Here is a 19505-nt window from a genome sequence, read left to right as displayed (position 1 = left end):
TAACACACACTAATTAAAAAGTATATAATGAGCCACTTCTCACGACCCCAGTGCAGCTCTTTCTACCCACAGGTCTTGTCCCATGCTTTAATAAAAACACCTTTTTGCACCAAAGACCCTTCAAAAATTCTTTCTTAGCTGTTTGCTCACAAATCCAAAACTTCCAGATTTCATCAAGAGGCGTCTTAAACTTCATGCATCCCAAAAACTGAACTTGTCTTCCTGTGACCACAGTGTCAATCTCTCAGATCCCTTTAAACGGAAACCTTCTGACTTGGTCTTCCTTGCTCTTCTTGTGGTAAATTGCCAGATCCAGTTGCTTCTGATGTGATCTGATGCAGTGTGGGGTCTGGAAGTGAGTGGTCCAGAAAGAATTCTTGAGATGTTTTGGGTTAAAAAAAAAAAAGTGGCATTATCAAAGCACAGGGACAGGACCCACAGGCAGAAACAGGTGCTCTGGGGGAGTGAGGAATAATTGTTTATACAGCTTTGGGTTGGGAGGGGCAGACATAAACTAAGTTTTCGACAGGATTTTCACATTTTTTAAAAAAAAATTTTATTTTTTCAGTGTTCCAAGATTGATTGTTTATGCACCACACCCAGTGCTCCATTCATTACGTGCCCTCCATAATACCCACCACCAGGCTCACCCAAACTTCCCACCGCCTCGCCCCCCGCTCCCCTCCAAAACCCTGTTTGTTTCTCAGAGTCCACAGTCTCTCATGGTCTATCTCCCTCTCCGATTTCCCCCAACTCACTTCTCTTCTCCATCTCCCCATGTCCTCCGTGTTATTCCTTATGCTCCACAAGTAAGTGAAACCATATGATAATTGACTCTCTCTGCTTGACTTATTTCACTCAGCATAATCTCCTCCAGTACCTTCCATGCTGATACAAAAGTTGGATATTCATCCTTTCTGATGGAGGCATAATATTCTATTGTATATATGGACCATATCTTCTCTTTCCATTTCTCTGTTGAAGGGCATCTTGGTTCTTTCCACAGTTTTGCGATTGTGGCCATTGCTGCTATGAACATTGGGGTACATATGGCCCTTCTTTTCACTACATCTGTATCTTTGGGGTAAATACCCAGTAGTGCAATTGCAGGGTCATAGGGTAACTCTATTTTTAATTTCTTAAGAAATCTCCACACTGTTTCCCAAAGTGGCTGCACAAACATGCAAGTTGGTGCAAGATTTTCACATGTTAAAGAAGACTGTCAGGGGCACCTAGGTGGCACATTTGGCAAGCTTCTGCCTTTGGCTCAAGTCATGACCCCAGAGTCCTGGGATAGAGGTTCCCCCACCCCTTGCTCAGCGGGGAGCCTACTTCTCCCTCTGCCTGCGGCACCCCCTGCTTGTGGTCTCTCCTTCTCTCTCGGACAAATAAATAAAATCTTAAAAAATAAATAAATAAAAAAGGAAGACGACGGCGACGACGGCTGTTTATCCGTCATAAGGTGGGTCCACCAGAGAAAGGCGGACCCTGCCTGCCTGGAGTGTCTGCAACTGGCGGCGGGAGGCCACGGACTTTCATCTTCGTCTCCTCTGTTGTCCGCGCGTTTCGGGGGAAGGGGCCGGCTCAGTCTGGAGCCTCCACACAGCCCGAGACAGAGCTGGGGAGCAGGGGTTTAGGTTTGCGGGTCTGGAGCCCCCACACAGCGCGAGACAGGGCTGGGGAGCGGTGTTTAGGTTTGCAACTGCTCTTGGAAATAGCAGCGCGGCAGCGGGCAGCTGGTCCAGCCCCGGCAGGACTGCGGGGTCGAAGACTGCCCGGCGAGGGGGCCAGGGAGCAGCCGCCTGGGGGCCTGGGAGGGACTGGGTAGTAGCACCGCTCGCAAATATCGCTGAGCACGGGGTGCAGCAGCTCCGACCCACGGTTCTGTTGCCCTGGCTCCGGAGGGGGCCCAGGAATCAGCATACCGAGCAAACACCCCAAGACCCGCACACAGAGTGCATAAGGAGACCCACCCGCCCACAAGGCAGGTTCTCCCCAAGCGCACCTCGCGTCTCCCAGGCAACGGGCCGGCGGCGCGCTGTGATGACGTCGACGGGCGGACGGTGGCCGGGAGGCGTGCGGCGCTGTCAACCTGCCTATCTGGGCGGTGCTCGCCTTTGGATGTCTGTCTTGCCCCAGAGGACATTCGTCGGGCGTCTGCTGTGTGCGCTGGACGGTGTGGGGACCCAGCGACCAGGAGGGACGGCGAAATTCAAGGTCGGGTCCGTGGGGCCGGGGGCCCAGCGGCGCGGGCGGCGCCGGCGGCTCAGGGGCGGGGGGCCTACCGGGAGGGGTGGGCGTGGGGGGGTGGCTTGTGCAAAGGCCCCGTGGCACACCGGTTCCCTGCCAGAGCTGCTGGGGGCGAGACTGCCGGCGCCTGGACCTGGCAGATCAACTGGAGAGACAGTCTGAGGAGGTCAGACATTGTCCCCCAAGGTAGCCACAGAGCTGTCACCTAAAGGGAGAATGATCAGTCTGCATTTTAGTCACCTCTCTGCTGCTGAGAGGAAAACTGACTAAAGGCGGCTGTAGCTATTGTAATGATGTCTTGCGGCGAGACTGCTCCAGGGCCCCCTGGGAACTGCAGCAGACTAGACACTAGACACTAGACTAGCATGACCGTGGGGTCACCCTAACACACAGAGGGGTAAAGTGACTGGCTAAGTGCTCCCAACTCAGAAGTGCTAATGTTGGTGTCTCACGCCAGGCATTCTGGCATCAGACTCCTTGGTCACCACGGCGAGACCATTATGTAGTTATGTGGGTGACCTCATGTGGCATGGAGTCCTAGGGGCCTCCCTGGCTGCTTAGGATCTTGGGATTTGAGGTTGGGTGTGCTAACAGCTGTGGATCTCAGGCAACTTCTTCCATCTTACAGGCTTCCATTCACTCACCTGCTGAGAGCACTTCAGATTGTAAGCAGCGCTGAGATCATGTAGCTGCTTAACATTCACCTACAGTCAGGGATTGCTCGATGATTGGACAGTCTTGTCATCGGTTTAATAGTTGTGGAGGGAAGAAAGGATTCAGTAGGTGTTAGAGAGCTGCAGTTGGGGGCTTGGTAACCAATGAGTTCTGGGGGCAGAGAAGGGAATTCCAGCATGGCACTCAGGCTTATTGCTCCGGTAACCCAGGGCTGCGGAGCCCTGGGTTGGACCATTCAGAGCTCGAGGGCTTCTAGATTGTGTGTGTGTGTGGTGGCGGGGGATGGGGGAGGTTTCCCAGGAAACTGCTGACTGACCTTGCAGACCTGTAGGGTCCTGTCTGGGGGCCCTTGATGCATCGGGGACAATGTCAGCAGGTGATGAAGAGTGAGTGTGGCTGAGACTGAGAGTCTGCAGGGAGCTCGAGGGGAGCAGGAAGGGACACCTGGTGTGGTGTCCTGGACCTCAGGGAGGGAGCATGATGGGTGACCAGGATGCATCGAGGGCACGGAAGTCCAGAAAGATAAGAATTCCCCTTGGACTTCATAGCTTGCATTTTTGGAGCACTGGAATTCTGCTAAGAGTGTGGCTTACCTTTAGAAAAGTCTTGTTTGGTTGAGACATAACACACTATACAATCCATCCACAGCCATCCAGTGTGGTGCGACCACCACTACTTTTTATTTCCAGAATGCCTTCATCACTCCAGAAGAAATCTTGGCCCCATTAGGAGTCATTCCCCAGCTGCTGGAAGCCGCCAGTCTGCTTTCTCTGTGTATTTGCCCACACTGAACGTTTTGTTAAAGCAGGCTCATGCAATATGTGATCTTTGGTGTGTGACTTCTGTCACTTGACCTAGCACTGTCAAGGTTCATCCAGTGATATTTTATTGTATGGATAAACTACATTTTGTTTATGCATTCGTCAGTTGTTGGACATAGGGTTGTTTCCACTTTGGGGGAGTTATAAATAATGCCATGATGAACATTCGTGCACAAAGTTTTATGTGGCTATTTCTTTCCATTTTTCTTGGGTGGGTACCTGTGAGTGGAGTTGCTGGGTCATGTGGTGGCTGTGTAGCTGAGCTTTTGAAGAACCATCAGACTTTCCCAAAATGGTTGTGCCCTTTTGCCTTTGCACCAGCAAGGAACGAGGGTATGAGGTTTCCACTGTCTGCACGTTCTGTCTCTGCACTTTCTCATCAATGCATGTTACTGGCTGTCATTTTGATCCTGGACATCATAAGGGAGGTGAGGTGGTGTCCCATCATGGTTTCGGTTTGCCCTCCTGGATGGCTAATGACGCTGAGCATCTCTTCACATGCTCCTTGGCCATCTGTCTATCCTTGGAGAAACCTCTATTTGAGGCCTTTAAATTGGGCTATTTGGCTTTACTATTAAGATTCTTAATATAGTCTGGAAGCAACTCCCTTATCAATAAATGATTTGCAAAACCTTCCTTTCTCTGGGTTGCCTTTTCACTCACTCATGGGTATTCTTTACAGCAAAAGTTTTTGATTTTGATGAAGTTTAATCAATCTACTTTTATTGCTTGTGCTTCTGATGCCGTGTCCAGGAAGGTGTGATCTCACTAAAGGTAGTGAAGGTTTAGTCCTACCTTACCTTCTTTGAGGTTTTAGTGTTAGATCCTACATTGAGGTGTGTGTGTGTGTGTGTGTGTGTGTGTGTGTGTGTGTAAAGAGTGGGCCCTTATTCCTTTGCACGTGGACATTGGGGACCCCCAACACCAGTTGAGAAAACTGCTCCTTCCTCAGGATATTGTTCGGGCACCCTGGCCAAAGGCAGCTGACCCTACATATTAGGGTTTGCTGCTGGACTCTCAGCTCTCCCATCAATTTGCATACATCTGTCTTCACATGGTGCCATATCAGTCCCTTTGCGTCAGGTTTGGACATCAGGCAGAATGGATTCTCCAACTTTGTTCTTTTTGAGGAGGTTTTGACGATTCTGGGTTCCTTACATTTCCGGTATATTTTAGGATCAGCTTTTTAATTCCTGCTGGGGAAAAAAAAAAGCCAGCTGGGATTTCGATGGGGATGACATTGGCTCTGTAGATGAGTTGGCGAATGTCAGTATTTTAACAGTGTTTAGTCCTTCTGACTCGTGAACAAGGGATGTCTCTCCATTTATTGAGGCCTCAGGTTTCTTTAAAAAACGCTTTGTAGTTTTCAGAGTATAAGTTTTGCATTTCTTTCACTGAATCTGTTTCTCTGTATTTTATTATTTTTGATGCTGTCATAAATTGAATTTTTTCTTCATTTCATTTTTGAGTTGTTTGTGGTGAGTGTATAGAAATTGAGTTGAGTTTTGCATATTGATTTTGTACCCTGTAAATTGGCTGAGCTAACTGATTCTAGTCGTTTTTTAGTGGGTTCCTTGGGATTTTCTGTATACATGATCGTATCATCTGTAGACAAGAGATGGGTTTCTAATCCAGATGCCTTTGATTTCATTTTCCTGCACGACAGCACTGGCTGGAGCATCCAGTAGTGTGTTGATGGGAAGAGGCAAAGTGGACACCTATGTCTTGTTGCTGGTATTCGGAGAAGGGCACTCAGTCTTATTAACATGTGATAAGAGCTATGGGCGTTTCATAGACACCCTTTTTAGGTGAAGGGCATACACTCCTGATTGTTCAGAATTTCTGCTATAAAAGATCGTAGGATTTTGTCAAACGCTTTTTTCTGCATCCTTTGACACGATCATACATTTTTGTCCTTATCATGTTGGCATGGCATATTACATTAATTGACTTTATTTCTTTCTTTTCTATTCTTTTGGGGTTTTTTGTTGTTTAGAGAGAAAGAGAGAAATGGGGAAGGGCAGAGAGAGAGATAGAGGACCCCCCCCCCCCAGTGAGATTCTGTACTTAGCTGGGTCCTGACTTGGGGCTCAGTCTCACAACCCTAAGATCCTGAGCTGAAATCAAGAGTCTGACACTCAACTGACCGTACCAGCCACATGCCTTCTGATTGACTTTGTCCTGTTGAGCTGTGTGTAGTTTCCTGGGGGCACAGGTCCTTGTCCTAGTGTGCAATCTTTCTCCGGTGGGGCTGGATTCAGTCTGCAGGACTTACCGAGGAGATGTGCCCCTGTGTTCATAAGGGACGTTGGCCTGTCGTCCTCCTTTCCCGAGATGTCTTTGGTTTGGGGTTCCAGGTGCCACTGGCTTTATGGGGTACCTTATGGCAGTGTTCCCTGTGCTTCTGTTTCTTGGGAGACTTTGTAGATAACTGGTATGTTTCTTTAACTGTTCGGTGGAATTCTTAGTGGAAGCCCCGTGGCTCGTCTTTGTTGGGAATTTGTTGGTTCTCCCCTAGTGTCCGTGTCTGCTGTAGGTCTGCTCAGATTTCCTGCCCCCTCGCACTTGCCTTGGGGGGAGTGCATCCCCTCTGCGCCTTTCCCCTCTCGTGCAGACACACACAAGTTCTTTTGTCCAGTGTTCAAGCCCCCATTGCTTCTCAGCAGTACTGAGCAGCCAAACTCAGAGCCCCGTGTCTGAGACTGTTTCCACACTCAGCAGAAACAGACCCAGGTTCCTGGAGGTGTTAAAGATTCGGCTGGGTGGGCAGGGGATGGTCCATGCTTGGGACCGCACTCTGCTGCTCTTCCTCTAGGTCTGGGTTCACCAGCCCTTCCTGTCCTGGGCCTTGATGAGCCAGGGCACTGTGGAAAAGGAGCCAGTCCTCTCAGAAAATTCCAGAATGAGTCTTTGGTCAAGAGGGCTGGGTTGCAGGGTACCTGCTTTGTTGGTGGTAAGCCAGATGTCTGTTTGTGAAGAAAGTTCAGGACAAAAGTCTGTGTTCAAAGGCTCTCCAGCAGATGACCCACATCCAGATGGGTGGGAAGGGGACCTTTGCTCCTGTCCTATGTGGCCAGAGTGGACCAGTCAGCAGTGGCCAGACTCTAGAGGGAGGGTTCCTGGGTCATGAGGTGTGGCTGGGCCTTGAGGGACAGATCTGGTGGCCCTGAGAGCGTGAGGTGTCCTTGGGCCAAGCGGTAGCTCACGGAGCCTCTGGTCTCAGCTGCCCGGGGTTGCCCACTGTGACTGCCTCCTCACCCTGTCTTCGGGGAAGGTAGACGTGAGGTTTGTATGGTCATTCTCTCTTGCTGGCCCTTTGGGAGTCCGTTTGCTCCTCTCCTCCTTGCTGCATGGCATGCCCGCACTGTGGCTCGGGTAGGTGAACTGGCCAGCTCACCGGCTCAGGTTGTCTGTCTCCTGCAGGCTGATACCCCAAGATGGCGCCCCCATCAGAAGGTGGCGCTGACGCCTTGCTGCCAGATCTCCCCAAGGGGCCCCTGCAGGCCTACCGCTCCCGCGCCTCCTTCTGCTGGAAGGAGCTGGCGCTGTTCCTGGAAGGCGAGGACGTGCTGCGTCTGAAGGTAAGGCAAGCTGTCAGAGGGCTGAGCCGAGCTCTGCGGCTGTGCTGGGTGTCTGCTTCATGGGCACAGGCCGTCTGGTCCCTCTGGGCGAGCCTCACTGCCACCCCTGAAGGACCACAGCCTGGTTCACCTTCTGAGGCCTTGGGTCCCTGTGCTCATGGCCAGAACAACTTCCATCTGTCCCTGGGGGGCTGGGCTGGACCATGTCCCGGGGGGTTGGTGGCCTTGAAAAGAGCCATAGTCAGAGCATGGTGAGGGCTGACCTTTGCCTCCAAGTGGGGCACTCCCCGTCTCCTGCATTTCCAGAAGACCATCTTCTCGACTTTGGAGAATGACCCGCTCTTTGCTCATTTGGGGGAAGAGCTGTGCCTGGAGAAGTGCCGGGAGCTGAACTTCCTCCGTTGCCAGCGCCTCTTGGAGCTTAGCTTCCTCTCCATGGAAGACATGGTGGCGAGCCCCCTGTTGGTCCAGACGCTCATCGCCAGTCTGGGCATGTATGACTGGTCCCTGGGCATCAAGTTCTTGCTGCACATGCTGGTGAGTGGGTGGTGAGGAGGGCAGAGGATTGCACCTTCCCTGCCTCACATGGAGCAGAGGACCCCCCGCCCCCACACACACACCATTGCACCACCCCAGGCCCAGACGAGGTTGAGGCACAGAGAGAGAAGGTCCTCATTCATGTGAATGACACACGGCCTGTGGGACGTGGACGGTGCCCGTGGGCTGTGCTGCTGGCCAGCATTTGCTGCCTTATAGATGGCGATGTGAGCATTTGGGGAAGTGTTTCTTTTAAGAGAGTTCTAAATAAAAATATAGGAAACAAAAATGGAGATGAGAACATGTGGGCATGATGATTTAGGGAGAAGTCCTGCTGTTCTCAGCTGTCTGTGCAAATTGGCGAGAATTTGCATAGTCCTTGGGGAGAACGCCATGCAAACTAAAGCCTCATAAGAAGAGGAGATTTGGGGGACACCTGGGAGGCTTAGTGAACTAAAGCCTCTGCTTTCAGCTCAGATCATGATCTCAGGGTCCTGGGATGAAGCCCCGCATCGGGCTCTCTGCTCAGTAGGGAGCCTGCTTCTCCCTCTCTCTCTGCCTGCCTGTCTGCCTATTTGTGATCACTCTCTCTCTCTCTCTCTCTCTCTCTGTCAAATAAATAAATAAATAATCTTAGAAAAAAAAAAAAAGAAGAGGAGGTTTGGGGCTTTTTTTGCTTTATGCCAACACCTCCCCCCAAAAAGCCCCCACAAAAAGCAAAACAGGCAGGGAAAGGGAGGCAGGTCAGAGACAATCCTGGGGCTCCCACTGCCGGAGCACGGTAGAGGTGATGACGTGTCCCCAGCCTTGGTAGACACACGGTCCTCTGTGGGGCTCTGATGGGAAGCTGGGCTCGCCCGCCTGTCCTGTACCCTCGTCCCTCCTCTCCCCCTCCGCTCCTGTCTCCCTGTCCATCCATCCCCTCGGGATTTCCCTTGGGTGTCTTAGGTGCTCCTGCTTAACTTAAACGTGAACTGCTTGGGCCAGGGACTCAGGAATCACCCCAGCCATGGGCATTACAGTGCCTGCCTCCCCCAATGCCCCAGAGCAGGATGCTTTAACTTGCCTCTGTTTGCGTGACTATTTTGTACTTCCAGACTTTTGGATCAGCGATTTACAGCTCTGGTTCTGAAAGACATTTAAAATACCTTCCAAAGATCTTCAACATGGAGGTGAGTTGAGAGCCCCAGAGGCATGAGCCCATATTCTTCTCCCTGTGTACCCCAAGCACAGGAGGTGGGTCCCCGGGAGCTGCATATTCCCTGGCACTTGGTGGGTTTAGCATGAGGCTCTCAAAATGAAGCCTTCTGTTTTCTTCCGTTCCCGGGAGCAGTTCCTGGCTCTGCGTTGCCCGGGCGAGTAGCCCACTGTCCCCACAGGCTGGGGCCGTGGTGTCCCGCATGTCCCTGTGACTCCGTAAGACCCCAGCTGGTTGGGTCGGGGGTGGGGACTTGGAGCTTTGGATTCTAGTTTAGTCCTTCCGGAAGGATGGTGGCGGGACCCCAAAGAATCTCTCTTGCCTTAACCCTGTTTCTTGCTTTGATATTAGATTTTCGGCTGCTTTGCGGTGACCGAGCTCAGTCATGGCAGTAATGCCAAGGCCGTCCGAACAACAGCTCACTATGACCCCACAACTGAGGTAGGTAATCATATTCCTGTCAGTCTCACAGCCTCAAGCCTGCGTAACATGGGGTCCCTACACTCCGAGATCTGTCTTTGTGCATGTGTGCTTCTCACGTGCACCCTGAGATCGTCCCCCTGCCAAGTGTCAGCTTGGAACATGGGGGGGCTCATCTCTTTGTTCACTAGGCAGCCTGTCGGTGTTGGGTTCGCAAATCTTCAAGCTGCCCACGCTTTCTAAAATGAACAGTGCAAACAGGGTTCTTCGTGACCCTGGTCCCTTTCTAGCTGACCCTTCCCCATCAGTGGCCAGGCTCCACTGGCCAGGGGCCTTCCCTGTCCACTCCTGCCCCCACATCTGGCTCCTTGGGCCGTGTGGCCAGTGAGCACCGTCAGCTGCTGCCTGGTGCCTTCCACTGGTGCATGTGTTATTCTCAGCACTGGGCCCTCACAGGCTGTGTCCTTGCTGTCAGGGAGCAGACACTCTAGGCTGTAGTCGGTGGGGGACAGATGTCAGCTAATGGAGTCATGATTTATCAGGTGGTCAGCTCTATGGACAGAAGGGAGGGCAGGAAGAGAATGGGGTGCATGGGTCAGGCAGCTTCTTCTCTCTGTGACCTCCGTACCCTGCTACTCCCGTCGCTGGGGTCAGTCTCCTCCGCTTCTCTGAGGACCATGCCCTCTGCTGCCCTTCCCACACCTGGTCTGGTGTTTCAGGAGCCCTCCGCCTTCCCTGTGTTGGGAGCATAGTTTGGAAGAGTCTGTATAAAGGAAAGTAAAGCCCTGTGCTCCTGTATTTGTTCTTCACTCATTCATTCTTCAGCAACGTGGGCCAGGTGCATATTGCACAGAGCCACAGACCTGAGGGGAGCCCCTGGCAGGCAAAGCAGGGCCAAGGGAGAGGTGTTCCTGGCCTGGCATGGACGGCCCTCCATGGCAGAGTCGGGCAGAGAGAGAGCTGCTCGGCCACGGCCCCCTTTGGCTTTCTAGCCATCGGATACCTTTCTCTGAGCCCAAGTTCTTCTTGGCCTGGCCTGGTCTCTTCACTCTGCACTCTGGCACTGTTGGCTCTTCTTGCTAAGTGGGGAGGCGGGGTGAAGCCTGGTTCTGACCCACTGCCTGTTGGCAGGGGCCTGCGGGGTGGCCTGGTTCTGACCCACTGCCTGTTGGCATCTGCACCTAAGTGACCAGCAGAGCATGATGTCAGAGCAGGGGGGGATCGGGAGCCTGGGGCCCTTTGTGGGCTGCTGGTCAGGTGCCCATGTCAACGACAGGTGTTTTTTGAGCACCTAGTATGTGCCAGGCCCTGCTTTAAGAGATGGGGCACCTAGCAGTGAGCACGACAGATCAGCCCCTGCTCTGGGGGTTCACCAATGCTGGAGGGGAGACAGGGACAGAGCAAAGAGAGCTGTGAGTGTCGGGTACTGTGGAGACACCGAAGGGATGGGGTAGTGTGCCTGCACAGGGAGGACATCTGCAGAGATGATGGGCTGGGACTGAGGGAAGGCTTTGGGCAGACATGGATGGACAGAGTGGCGGTGCCGTGGCCCTGAGGGAGCCCCCATCCCTCCCGTGGAGGACAGGTGGCGAGTGGAGGTGTCCCTGCCGTCCCGAGCAGTGGCCAGCTGAGGGACAGTGATGTGTGGTGGCACTATGGAGAGGGGAGCTATAGGCAGGACTGGCAGGCCTGCCCCTGCCCCCACTTTTCTTGAGCGGGGTCTCTGCATCTGGAAGGGGGTCACCAGGGCCCTCGGAGTTGATAACCCCACATACACAGCTGGGCCAAGCAAGGACTTCCCTGTGCGCTTGTCTCAGCTGCCCACCCACAGGGAGAGGGAGACTGCCCACTGTGGCCAGTCCAACGCTGGCTCTGCCCAGCTAGCCCAGGTCTCCCAGCCTGCCTCTGAGCCTGCCCCCAGCCCATTTCACTCCCAGCCTGGCCCCCCACATGGCCTGTCTCCTGTCTCACTGAGTGCCCGGCAAGCCTCCCAGCTCCTGCCTTGATCCGTGGGCTCATTCACTCTGATGTTTCAAGAGTCTGCCTTGTGCTCCTGGACACATGGCCCTCATGAGCTCATGGGTTGGGGACACCGTGGAAGGGGAAATGGTAGTGCTCATGAGGGGTGAGGAAGGAGCACAGCCGAGGAGGGCCTCTGATTCAAGGCTGTAGCCAGGGAAGGCGCCCTGAGGGAGTGAGGCATGGTGCTAAGCAGGTGGGGTGCTGGCCAGCTGCCGGAATAGTGGGCATATATGTTATTGTCTGACGTGACTCTTCATTTTCCACAAACGTGTCTGCATTAAGTTATGGGACCCAGAGATACACTGTGTTTAAAAACAGGGCTTCCTTGGGGTACCTGGGTTGCTCAGTCAGCTAGCTAAGTGTCTTCCTTCGGCTCAAGTCATCATCTCAGGGTCCTGGGATCGAGCCCCACATTAGGCTCAGTGGGGAGTCTGCTTCTCCTTCTGCCTGCTGCTCCCCTTGCTTGTGCTCTCTCTCTCCCCCCTCTCTCTAACAAATAAATAAACAAAATATTTAAAAAAATGTAAAACAGGGCTCCCTGCTCCAGAAAGGAGCTAAAATGTTCAGTTGCTTCTACTCTTAGGACTTTTGAACAGAGAACGAACGTTGAGTCCATTGGAAAGGGAAGGAAGGTCTATGTGTGCTTCAGTTGTTCATTATAACTTTGGTTACAACTTTATGATTATTACCTTTTTTTGGTGCAGGAATTCATCATACATACCCCTGACTTTGAAGCTGCCAAATTCTGGGTTGGCAACATGGGCAAGACGGCGACACACGCCGTGGTGTTCGCTCAGCTGTACACGCCAGGGGGCCAGTGCCACGGCCTGCATTCCTTCGTGGTGCAGGTGAGTGGATGCTGGCGGGGCGGCTCCGGCCACGGATGTGTAACCAAGTCTGAAGGCACCTTCGTCACTGCTGGGTGCTGGGGTGCTCCTGGCTTCCAGTGAGCACAGCCCGAGGGGAAGGAGAACCCCGCCTTGTGCGCATGGGACAGCCCATCCGCCCCCAAGAGGGCATTATCCAGCCCCCAATGTCAAGGGTGCTGGGGTCCTTCCACCCGGTCTAGACCCGAGATCACCGTGGGAGAATCTTTCCATCCTTCTGGTGGCCACATCCCTGTGTTTTCAGCTGCTTGTCACAAACCTGGGCTTCCCAGCCGCACCATCCTGTGGTTCTGACCCAATGGGTGTGAGGTGGGCTCCAGTGCTTCTGGGAGGTCCGACGTGGGGGCCTTGATGTAGCCTGTTCCTGAATTACAAGTGGGAAGCTACAGCCAGGGTCTGCCCGGGACCTGCTTGCTCCCGAACCCCCTCCCCAGCCCCTGGCAGTTGCTGGATCTCTCTGCCGCCATGAGTTTGCCTGCGGGATGTTGCATGTGGATGAGAACTACAGCAATGAGCTTTCCTGTCTGGCTACCTGTATGTAGTACGGTTCTGAAGTCAGCCCATACCGTGTCAGTGCCGGGAGTGCCGCACCTCTGAAGGCTGAGGTACCCTTGTGTGGACTGGGCCACAGTGTGTGTATCCACTTGCCTCCTGAGGGACGTTCGGGTGGTTTTCATCTTTTGGCTATCGTGAACAGTGCTGTGTGCGCTCACGAGCAGGTGTCCGTTTGAACCCCTGTTTCTCTACTTCGGGGTAGAGACACCCGGGAGGGGACTTGCTGAGTCCTACGGCGATGCTGTGCTTAACTCCCTGAGGCGTCGCTATACTGCTTTCCACAGTCCCCACCAATCCGTATTCCCGTCCGCACCACCGTGTGAGGCTCCCAGCTCTTCAGACCCTCCAGAGGCGTGTTTTCCTTTGTGTGCTGCTGGGCATGGGTTCATGTTTGCTGGGTTCTTGATTGCATTTTCGTAATGGCCATGATATTGGGCTTCTCTTCGTGTGTCAGCTGGCCGCTCGTGTATTCTCTTTGGAGAAATGTCTGTTCAGGTCTTTCGCCCCGTGGAGCTGGCTCCAGCAGTGAGGTGGCCACCATCCCTCTGGAGGCTGGGACAGCCATTGAGCCTGGTCAGGGAGCGGGCTGGGCTTCACCAGGTTGGTCCTAGCCTGGTTAACAGGGCGGAAATGAGGGACGCTGTCAGTCACCCATTGCAACCTGGCCCATTGCCGCCGGGTCCTTGCTTGCCTTCCCACGCTGCTTACTACAGGCTGTGGCTCACGATCCTCCCGTCACGTGACCGGGCCATCGTCCATCAGTGCCTCTCCATCTGGCTCTGAATCGGTGATTTGTCTTCTTATTGTTGAATCCCGTGTGCTGGAGACTAACCCTCATCCGATAGATGATTTTCTCTCATTCCACCTGTTGTCTTTCTATTTTCTTGTTTGTGTCCTTTGCGGCACCAAGGGTTTTAATTTCAGTGAAGTCTGGTTGCTTCCTGTCCCCCTTGTTGTTCGTGTCCCTATTCTCAACTCACATTTGAGCCATTGAAGCCCAGGAGTCACTTCTCATGACCCCAGGCTGTCATACGCTGCTTCGGTGAGTACAGGTGTGTCCCTGAAGGGATCTTCTGATGGAGACTGGGCTAGTATTCACTTTGTTGAGGGTTTCCGGCCCTTTAGGCAAGAGAACAGGGGTGTTTCACTCTCCGGCGGGACTGTGTCACCCCTCCATCCAGCAGGGCGTTTCCATGTGCCTAGTGTGCACCAAGCAAGGGCTCGTGGGTGGCAAGCGTCCCCGTCCTTATGGAGGAGGGGAGCATGAAATGAGGACTCACCAAGCCAATCAGAGGTGCAGTGCCTGCTACAGGCAGTGGCCGATCTGGTGAAGGGCGGAGGTTTTTCACAGGTTCGGTCTCTCACGTCAGTCAGGTTGGCGGAGCTCAGAAATTAGACACAGACACAGCTACTCCTGTTTGCAATCGGCATGACGTTGACTCGCTCTGTTCGTTGGTCCGCTCCCTTTCCACGACTAGGAGGTTAGTCGGTATTGGTGGCAGCTGCGTGGTCATGGATTTTCATGGGAATCTGGACTTGTGCCCGCTCTATTTTTGTCTGCGATTCCTTGAAAAGCACCTACCTGTTTTCTTCCACGTTCACCTCCTTTCCAGTTTTTTTTCATTTCAAAATGTTATGAGAAGTTAGATCCTAATCTTCACTGGGATTTAATGAAAGCTGAGAAAGGGGGAAAGAGCATTTACATTTGGACATCAGCCCTTGCTCTCATCTGAGATATCCCTCTCATGACATTCAGTCGGATTCGATGGTCGTTTCCCCAGAATAAACGAAAGCAAGCCGTTCTGCAAATAGCTAAACTCGTAAGAGTGCGCACTCACAGTTTCCTTGAAGTAGAGTTTCTTGCCCTGTGCTGTGGACCTCTGGGCTGTGTGAGCCTCTCGTGGGGCCAAGCTGTGTAAGGTGGGTGTGCTCCACCCGCTGTTTGCTCAGGATGCCCTCCAAGATGGACAGCCAGAGGGTCTATGATAGGACATCCGGCCCTGGCAGCGAGGGGCAGTGCGGGCTCCCACCTGGTTGGGAGTCACTAGCATACTGGTGGTCTCGGGTGCAGCCCCGTGTCCCTGGCTTAGGGCCCCCGTGGTGAGGTGAGGAACCACCTGCTAGCCACACCTGCAGTGTCTGGGAAGGTAGCTCCATGGAACCCAGCTTTGGGGGCAGAGATCTATAGGACTGATCTCAGGCAGCATCTCCTCTGGCTCGCATGCCGGCCTCCTAGCACTGCTGCAGTGACACAAGACCACAGAGCCGGAGGCCAGATGTCTGACCTCAGTGTGGGCAGCTCCCCACCCCCAGGCTCCAGGGGACAGTCTACTCCTGCCTCGTCCCACTGCTGGTGGCTGCCGAGTCACTGGGCCTGTGGCTACATCGTCTGTCTCTTCCAGGACACGTCATTGGATTTGGGGCCTGCCTGGGTCATCTGGGAGGACCTCATCTCCAGATCCTTTGCTTAATTACAGTTGCGAAGGCCCTAGCCCCAAATAAGGTCACGTTTTTGAAGGACATGGTTTCCACCCACAGATACAGGAAGGGAGCCTGGGGCTCAGTCACTGGGGGTTTTTAACACTTTTGTTTTCATTTCTGTGAGGTCCTAATGGTTGCCCTTGGTTGTTTTTTGTGTGTTGTGCAGATTCGGGACCCCAAGACTCTTCTTCCCATGCCGGGGGTGATGGTTGGCGACATGGGGAAGAAGCTGGGGCTGAACGGTGTGGACAATGGGTGAGTGTGCGCCCTGACCTCTGTGGTCACTTTGCTCCCTGTGGGGTTGCTGCTCGATCCCTGCTGATGTCGGCCTGTGAGCCAGGTCCCTCAGTGCTGTCCCCAGCTCTCCTAGACTCTTGTGGGGGAGGGGACACACAGTGGGACGCACACCTCACCTGCCCCTTGAGAGCTGTGCCTCACATGTCCCATGTCACACAGACCTGTGTTACACACAACCTGTCACACACCCCATGTCTCACACACACACACATCCTGACACACACACCCGTGTAACACACCCTACATCACACATACCCCATATCACACACTCTTACGTGACACATACCCTATGTCACACGTACTCTCTGTCTCACATACATTGTTTGACACATGCTGTGTCACACAAACACATCATGTCACATACTGTCTCCCACATCCGTGTCACACATGCACACCGTGTCACATGCGTCTTAACACACACACCCTGTGTCGTGCCCACGTCCTGTGGCCTGGCCGCCACCTATTTCTGGAACAGCTTTTGTGGTCTGCACCTCAAAAGAGGTGCATGTAGTTTGGCTTTTAGTTAGACTCAAGTGATTCTTTTCACAAGTATCAACACGCTTGGCCTTGTTCTACCTCCTTGTAGTAGGAATGGATGAATGTTTTCCATTCCTTAGAAAGGGTGCTTAGAGTTTCCAGAGTCGGGCCTGCAGAAGCATTCCTCAGCCTCCAAGTGGTAAGTCGGAACAGTCCAGGGTGCCGGCACCCAGTCTCTTCTTGAACAGGGGACATCTATGAATGCTGCCTGGGGGACCCCACTGTGGCCAGGCCAAGTGCCCCATGGAGGCCCAGGCACAGTGGTCACTCCTCAACAGGGCCTCGATGCTCTCTGTGGGCCTGCGGAAGAGCCGGTCCATAGCTGACCTTCATTTCATACCTGGGCGGGTGGCCTGCAGGGGTTGGCCTCTTGCCTGGATGCTGGTGGGGGCCTGGCAGCCAGCTGAGCTTTCCTCCCTTGCAGATCCTCTCGGGGCTTCCCAGGGAGTTTGGGAGGTGCTGCGCCAGCCCGCTCTGTGCCCCACCCCAGGTCTGTGCTCCTCCCTGGGGGTCTGGACAGGTGCACTGCACCTCTCCTCCAAGGCTGGCCTGGCCCCAGGATGTGGTGGGGAGATCAGTGGTACCCAGGGAACAGTGTCTCGCTTGCTGTCCACGTACTGCATGGCCCTCAGTAGGCATCTCCCAGGAGTCACACCCAGTAGCCATTATTAAATGGTCTGTAAGACCCACAGAAACTGCCAAGGAGGAGGTGGCCTGGTGAGAGTGTGGACAGTGGGCCATGGCCTCCCTGTAGTGGTGCAAGGATCCACCCATACCTGCTGCAGGCAGGGTGAGAGGACAATCATGATGGACCTCTGGAGGAGGCGGTGGTGCCCTGAGGGCTGCTGGCACAGGGATCACAGGAGAGCTGGGCTTGTTTAAGGGTCATGGCAGGTGCCATGTGGCTGGAGGCTAGGGAGTAGGGGGTGGCTGGCAGGGTCGAAGGGACTTGTGCAGTTGTCGCCGTTCTGATCAGCGGTCTGGAAGGGCCTGTGCTGCTATGCACACCACGGGCTGAACAGGCGGGTCTGCAGAGAGCCCAGGGGTGACTGTCGCTGTGAACCTGACCAGAGGCGGTGGAGGCTGAGTGAACATGGATGGCAAGGACAGGGAGGTCAAGACCCTGCTTGGGCAGAGCTCACACCCAGCTTTGATGGGTACTTGGCCCTGTCTTAGGAGGAACCACCGTTTGAGCAGGAGCTGGTGTGAGCCAAGAGGGGCTGCTCCCCTCTTGGGCTTGGTGACACTGTGCTTTCAGCTGTGACCTCCCATGGGCCAGAGCGCATTCGGATGACTCTGGAAGTGATTGGCCATCAGACAAGTCATGTGGGAACTGTCAGTATTTCTAAGATGGTTTGGAGCTGTGGTTTGGTTTATGTAGCATCCGTTTCTCTGTGTGGTAGTCTTGTCCTGCAGACGATCGTGAAATGGGTTTTCCCAGCCCAACACAGCTAACACCTTTGATTACTAACACACAGGGGTCTATGACAGTGTGTGAGTGAGCCTCTCATTTTAGTTTTTCAAAAGAAATGAGTTTATGTGCCTTCGAGCCCCAATGTGATAACACAGTTCTTTTGTTGGACATGTGAGTTTTCAGACCTTAGTTTGCTGGTTTTTCACATCGTCTTGTGGATCCTGGTATGAGTCTGAAGGCTGAGAACCAGATTCTGGTCTTTAAATAAATCAGTTCCCCCCTTTTCTGTTGACTCCCCAGCTTCATCCCAGCAGCATGAGGCCCCTGGCCCCGTGGTTACCAGTACACAGTCATTTGCTTCCACACAGAACCCTGCCACGAACACGCCACATTGTTTTCCCAAACCTACTTTTTAGATAGAAAAATGTTTTGAAATTTCCTGTCTCTGGTGTTTCCTCCCTTTTTTTCTGGGGCGGGGGGAATTGTGGCCCTTTTAACTTTCCTTTGCTTTTATTTGACTGGGTTTCTGGAGGGAGAGGAGAGGAGCCCCGTTTAACCAGAGGTCCTGCTGTCTCTCCACACAGATTTGCCATGTTCCACAAAGTTCGAATTCCTCGCCAAGACCTCCTGAACCGGACTGGAGACGTCACCCCTGAGGGTACCTATGTCACGCCCTTTAAGGTACAGGGATCCACACAGAACTCTGCCTGGGCTTGCACAGAGACCCGACACCCATGCTGGGTTGGCCGGGGGAGAACCCCTGTTGGTTCAGGCTCCAGTGCCACCAACAAGGAAGGTGGCACTTGGGTCGGATGCACCCCAAGGGTCCTGGGCATGACAGATAGTGGCCAAAAACTACCCATGGATGTCCACTCCTCTGCCCAACCCCCAGCTCTCCAGGATTAGGGAGGATGTCCCTTGCTGGTGCTATTTCCCTGAAGGGCTTAAGGGCCTAGGTCGCATGGTGGACCATTCCAAATGGGGGTGACCGTGTTCTCTTGAGTCTGGGGCTCACCACATCCCCAAATTCTTTGAGGGTTAGAGCCGCGATGGCCACAGCCCACATTGGAGCAGGTGGTCAACTCCCAGTTCTGAGCTCGAAGTCAGGGTGGCCACACCCCCAGCAACACGTGAGCCTCAGAGGCCTGGATCTGATGACACGTACTGCCTGACCGGAGCCGGAACCACAGGGTGGGAAGCAAGCATGATGGGGACACTAGGGGTGAGGAGAGAAGTTGGCAATATGGAACCAAGTCTCTTCCCAATGGGATGTAGCATCGGCTGTTCATTAGAAGCTGGTAGGAAGACGAGGGCGCAGAAGGCACATGCTGGAGGGGACGAGCATAGCGTGGGTTGGCCTGGAGGCTGGAGAGCCTGAGTGAGGAGTGTCCAGGGGCGCAGGAGAGGCTGAGGTGAAGTGAGAGGAGGGGAAGGCGGCAGCAGAGATGGGGAGCATCTCACAAAGGGAGGAAAGACCCGATGGGGGGCCATGGAGCACGCTGCAGAGAAATGGAAACATTTCACAGAGAAACTTCTGAGACCTTCCAGAGAGGGGATGCGGCTCAGACTCTCCTGGGGCGGGGGGCTCCCCGAGCCTTATGATTTCCCTAGTGATGCTATCACAAACCATTGTGCCCTTGTGGGGATATCCCAACTGTTCTCTGCATTTGCCGGCATTTGCAAGGGCACGTAACTTGGGAAGAAAACCCCAGATAATAAAAGAAGTGAAGGCAGGAGAGGCAGCAACAGGTGAGGAAGGTCAGGATGGCTGGGTGAGTTCAGGCTGGTAGCACCCAGGCCACTGCTGCCATGGAAAATCATGCCTGGGGC

At 53.8% G+C, this 19505-nt stretch overlaps 1 protein-coding gene across 3 annotated transcripts in view; it reads left to right on the top strand.

Moving 5' to 3' along the window:
* The first annotated feature begins 2054 nt into the window (after positions 1-2054).
* ACOX3 (acyl-CoA oxidase 3, pristanoyl) overlaps positions 2055-19505 on the top strand; it is a 38339-nt gene continuing 20888 nt past the window's right edge. Inside the window, exons 1-8 of one of the 3 annotated variants that reach the window (XM_059166197.1) lie at positions 2055-2217; positions 7170-7327; positions 7634-7864; positions 8962-9036; positions 9414-9503; positions 12209-12352; positions 15594-15682; positions 18260-18356. In XM_059166197.1, the coding sequence (XP_059022180.1) occupies positions 7184-7327; positions 7634-7864; positions 8962-9036; positions 9414-9503; positions 12209-12352; positions 15594-15682; positions 18260-18356 (870 nt within the window). In that variant the 5' untranslated portion in view covers positions 2055-2217; positions 7170-7183. Of the gene's footprint in view, positions 2218-6901; positions 7032-7169; positions 7328-7633; positions 7865-8961; positions 9037-9413; positions 9504-12208; positions 12353-15593; positions 15683-18259; positions 18357-19505 lie in introns of those variants that run through there. The other 2 variants (XM_059166181.1, XM_059166190.1) reach the window with 2 other exon arrangements.

This window comes from Mustela lutreola, chromosome 1, assembly GCF_030435805.1.
Source record: "Mustela lutreola isolate mMusLut2 chromosome 1, mMusLut2.pri, whole genome shotgun sequence".
In the NCBI taxonomy this organism is placed as follows: Eukaryota; Metazoa; Chordata; class Mammalia; order Carnivora; family Mustelidae; genus Mustela; species Mustela lutreola.
Note: the sequence above shows the minus strand (reverse complement) of the source record. Positions and strands in the feature narration are given on the sequence as shown.